Below are 5141 nucleotides of genomic sequence, written 5' to 3' on the forward strand. Positions count from 1 at the left end.
CCATGCAATTATTCTTAGGGGACATATGTCCCAGAATAAAGTTATTTTTTCATTTCATATTATTTATAAATTATCATACTTTGATACAATTTTAGAATCAAAGCATTTAAAAACTACTTCATGCAGGCTATTCTGCTCAGGTCATTTCTATCAGTCCTCAAATTACCCTATGAGACATTAAAACATATTGTTGTGATCAATTTTAGTGTTTCACTGTAATAAATAATTTAAATTTTTAATTTAATGTGAAACATTGACTATTAGGTAATTAGATATATTCTAGGAATTGCTTATTAACAAAATTATATGATTCCCTGATGTTCTAATGTCTCATAGGGTAATTTGGGGACTAATAGAAATGACCTGGGCAGAATAGCCTGCTTGAAGTAGTTTTTTAAATGTTTTGGTTCAAAAATTATATTAAAGTATGATAATTTATAAATAATATTGTTATTTATTTATAATCTTAACACTTTCTTGAGACTGGTTAATATTGTTTAAATGAATAAAATTTCATTCATAACATAACATAACATTTTATTTATTTAAACAATAATTACCAGTCTCAAGAAAGTGTTATGATTATAAATAAAGTTACATTGATATATTTTCTTAGATTATTGCTTTGGTTTTTGGTTTATTATTTAATTTTGATATTAATCATTATTATATATAAATTATATTGTTAACAACAAACTCAATAAAACGTTTTGATATTTTAAAATCTTGTAATTAAATGGGTTTTCTTAAGCAGTGTTTATAAGAAAGAAAAAAAAAACTATTACATGAAATATATTTTTATTTTTTCTTATCAATCTGATATCATGGGTGGCATATTATATATAATTCCTTAAAATTAATTTTGTATTATTGCAAATTATTATTTTTGAGTATTTGTTTATATGTTTCTTTTTTAAAAAAATAATATTTCTAAAGTAATAGTAGATTGAATTAATTTTTGATGAAAAGGTATGAGTTAAAGAATTGAAATAATTATATTAACTAGTGTAAGCTAGCCATGAATTCATTTGAATCATTCAGTTGATACATTAATTAGTTAAAACAACATAATTGTTATATTTGGTATGTTGAACATTGAGAAATTTTATATTATTAACAATATAAAATATAAATCATATATAAATCATTCTTATTATAAAAGAGATTTTACTCTTTATCTATCGCATAATGTCTTAGTAGTTTATAATTTTTTTAGGCTTATGATACTTATGTCGGAGAAAGAGGCTCAAATTTATCTTGTGGGCAAAGACAGAGGATTGCTATTGCAAGAGCTGTCCTCAGGAATTCGAAGATACTACTTCTTGATGAGGCTACATCTGCACTGGATACAGAATGTGAAAAGGTAAGGATTTATCTTAAGATATCTGTAGAGGCTGGATTTTTGTGCTTTAAAAAATCAAAATATAAAAAACCCAAAATGTGCAAAATCGTGTGGTAAAAACTCAAAATGTGTATAAACACCCTAATCCTGGAATAATTATCTTTTTTATTTAATTTTATAATATTAATACATGGAAAACTTACCTAACTTTTTTTAATCAAATTAAACACGCTTAATGCTCAATATATTTTTGCAAAGTACATAAAAAACAACTACACGTTAAAGAGCTATGAGAAAGCTTATAGTATTTAATGATTTTATATTCCTATTAAAAAAGACTGAAATTTAATTTTTCAACTTCTTAAATCTACTTCAATTTTAAGTTTTAGAAATAATATGAAAGGCGCTGTATAAAAATACTCTTCCAAACAAAATTACCTTTTTAATTTCCCCCAAAATTTCATGATGTATTTTTTCATTTAGCTTTTCAATTGTCTATTTACATAAGGATATTGGTATTGGTGGGGGAACAAGTCTGGCAAGAGGGCCTCCTGGTCCTTTTTGCCAACCTCTGGCGGCTACCTGAGTTGAATTTAATTCCATAATCAATTCACCGCAAATTTTTCATTCAAAACTATAAATTCAATAAGGAAAAAAATTAAAATGAATAAATTTTGGTATATATACATCTAGAAGTGTATAATATGAGAAATTAAGTTCAAGCATTGAGCGTTATGGAACAAAAATTAAAAGTTTACCCAAAACAGTAAAATGTACAATTTTTTGCAGAAAAAAATCACAAAATGTAAATTTGAGGACAAATTCCGAAGTGTGCTCTTTTGTGCAAAATAAAATTAGTGTTATTATTTGAATGTCTTTTCCATGATTCAGGTTTGGTGGAATTTGAAGATGCTAGAAAAAAAAAGGTGTAATTGCTCAAAAATGTGGTCTAGTCAGTAAATTTATGATAGAAATATCATTAAATTGTTATGTTATTTCATTCTAAGGAAAATTCCTTAATACTTCATTATTTTTTATTTAAATATTTCGAACTATTCATTTATCACCCAAACCATCTACAAATTATTATACCCTAAAATTACTTAAATATTACTAGTTAAATATTATAAACCTTCTTTAACTCCTAATAGAATAGAATCATAAGTTCTAATTATTATTCAAATTATTCAAAGAAATGATTAATTGAGTGGAAATGGTCCAAAATGTAATACATTAGGAGATAGACTGGAAGAAAGTAGGTAAATTAAAAATTTCTGGGGACACTGTAAGTAAAAATACATTCTATAAAATCATAAAGTGACAATAATATCAATTACAGATAAACCATAAAAAATTTAAAATGCCAAAATTTTTTGATTGGATGATTCCTACTATTAGAATTAAAAAAATCGACAGAGGTTGTCAGCAGGGTTCGGTCCTAGGACCAGCTCTGTGGAAGCTAGTATTCGATGAGTTGCTGGGGGAACTAGAGGATAAGGAGTTCCTTCCCACAGATTACGTAGACGACCTGGCAGTCATTGTGGCCAAGAACAGCAGCTCCAGACTAAAGATAGAAGCGGAGAGGTGTGCCAGTCTCGTAGGAGAGTGGTGTGTGAAGAGGAAATTGAGTATGGCAGCAGCCAAGACTCATGCCATTCTCATAAGAGGCTCCATACATGCAAGTGCTGGCCAGAGCCTTGCCCGTGGACCTCATTCTCAGGGAGGATGTCCTTAAATATGAAGTTAAGAGGTAGGGACTAAAAGCGCTACCGGAGGAGCTCTGAGAGAGGATCAGTGAGACTCCAAACTTATGAAAGAAAATACTGCAGGAGGACTCAATACGGGAGTGGAATGGACGGTGGGTAGCAAGCCAGAAGGGCGCTACTTTGAGAAAATTCTTCCCTACCGTTCTTTCTAGATTGAAGACTGTATGGGTCCTCCCAGACTATTGGGTCCCACAGATCCTTACAGGACACGAGGAGTCTCGGGGAAAGCTGCAGAACTTTGGAAAGAACATTGCCCCCGGTGCCCCACGTGCAGAGTTCCTGAAACAGCAGAACATGTAATAGAAGATTGCTCCGCCATGGAAGGACATCGAGCTAGGCTGTCGAGAAATACCAGGATTTACGCCCTCATCGTGTTGGACTTTCCCTGTTTTATGGAAGAAGAGAATTATCCCTTCTTCAGGGAGTTCATTTACGGGTGGAAGGAGATGGTGGGCCCCACTCATTTCACAATGGGAAGGGCTTGACCGCCTAACATTGGTGAGCCACCAGAAGATGAGGAAGCTGACCCAGACTGAGACCAGGAGGGCTGGTAACTGCAGCCTGGTAACTACAGGAGGCACACAGATGGATGCTGTGGACAAGGTGCAGCCCCATCAGTAAGGCTGCACTAGAGTAAAAAATTTAATAATTGAATAATTAAGGAAAGAATAAAAAAAATAAAAATTGGTGATCTTTGGGAGCAGTGGTATGCGCAAATCTCAGCGCACAACTCCACTGCTCCCACACCCTATATGCCAGAAATGGCAAGGGAAGGGGATAAAAAAAATAAATAAATACAAAAAGATACTCCTATTAAAGAGGATGACACTTACCAATTAATATGATGTTGGGTAAATGTGTAAAGAAATTAATAGCTTTTTTAAAATGCATTATAATTATTGATTAAACTCAGTATTGATAACTAAAATTTATGTAATAAACAAGATTTAGTTTAGAAGTCTATATTAGGTTGCTTACATTACACTAGTTTTAATGTGTAACAGTTTGTATATGGGCTGGATAGTAGAGATTAAGTCCTAAATACATAAATAAATGTATAAAAAGTATTAAGGGATTTTCCTTGAATTTAAATAGAATGATAACCAATCATAACCCTTAGCCTAAATTTGAATGAAAAGGCTCATCAAATTCATTCTATTTGTTTAATTTTATAATAAAAATCATTATCGAATCTAAACATTTAAATGTATGCAAATATTTGTTTTTTATAGGCTGTACAGAAAGCACTAGAGAACGCTTCTGTCGGTAGAACAACTATTTTGATATCGCACCGACTGTCAATGATCAGGGAGGCTGATAAGATTGTTGTTCTTCAGTCTGGTGAAGTGATAGAGGAAGGGAACCATGAACAGCTGATGGAGAAGAGAGGGCACTATTTCAGCCTGCTTAGTAGATAAACTATATATGTGTAAAATCTCATCACTTTGTATATAATTTGATCTCAAAAATTTAAATTTAATATTTTTAAACTGATATTATTTACTAAACTCATTTTTAGTATTATATAAAAGTACAATTATAATTATTAAATTCTCATTAAAGCTAATAATTTATTTATAATATAATGTGTAAAATATATATATTATATATTATGTAAGTTACAGTCAGCTGTACAACTCATATCAGCTGATCGACTAGATCAGCTGATTCAAATGTATATATAGACGAGCTGGTCTCAATAAAAGTCAGTGTTTGAGTAGCAACTGAGTTGGTCATTTCTCTCTCCCTTTTCTCTTTTTTAAGTATTTGTTTTACCAAACGTTTAACTGGTGCCGAAACCTGGGAACTTTAGATACCGGAGAATTTATTTTCAAGAAGAATTTTCATTGTTGTTTTCTCAGCTTCCAATTTGTTTTTGTTTTGTTCTCTAATTAAAAAAAAAATAATGTCTGCCAACGGTGTTGTCAGTCAAGCAGTGAACTTAGAAGCTTTAAATCAAAACAGGGTCGAGAACCCACTGATAACTCCTCCTGGTGGGATGACTCCTCCACCCCCGGAGATCGCTCCACTAC

At 31.4% G+C, this 5141-nt stretch overlaps 1 protein-coding gene across 1 annotated transcript in view; it reads left to right on the top strand.

The window, feature by feature from the left end:
* Nucleotides 1–4825, top strand: part of LOC106680717 (ATP-dependent translocase ABCB1) — a 75252-nt gene extending 70427 nt beyond the window's left edge. Inside the window, 2 exon segments of the mRNA XM_067049080.1 lie at nucleotides 1217–1363; nucleotides 4341–4825. Coding sequence (XP_066905181.1) covers nucleotides 1217–1363; nucleotides 4341–4526 — 333 coding nt within the window. The 3' untranslated portion in view covers nucleotides 4527–4825.
* The last annotated feature ends 316 nt before the right edge of the window (nucleotides 4826–5141 follow it).

This window comes from Halyomorpha halys, unplaced genomic scaffold (genome assembly GCF_000696795.3).
Source record: "Halyomorpha halys isolate HHAL.00 unplaced genomic scaffold, Hhal_1.1 Scaffold282.1, whole genome shotgun sequence".
NCBI lineage: Eukaryota > Metazoa > Arthropoda > Insecta > Hemiptera > Pentatomidae > Halyomorpha > Halyomorpha halys.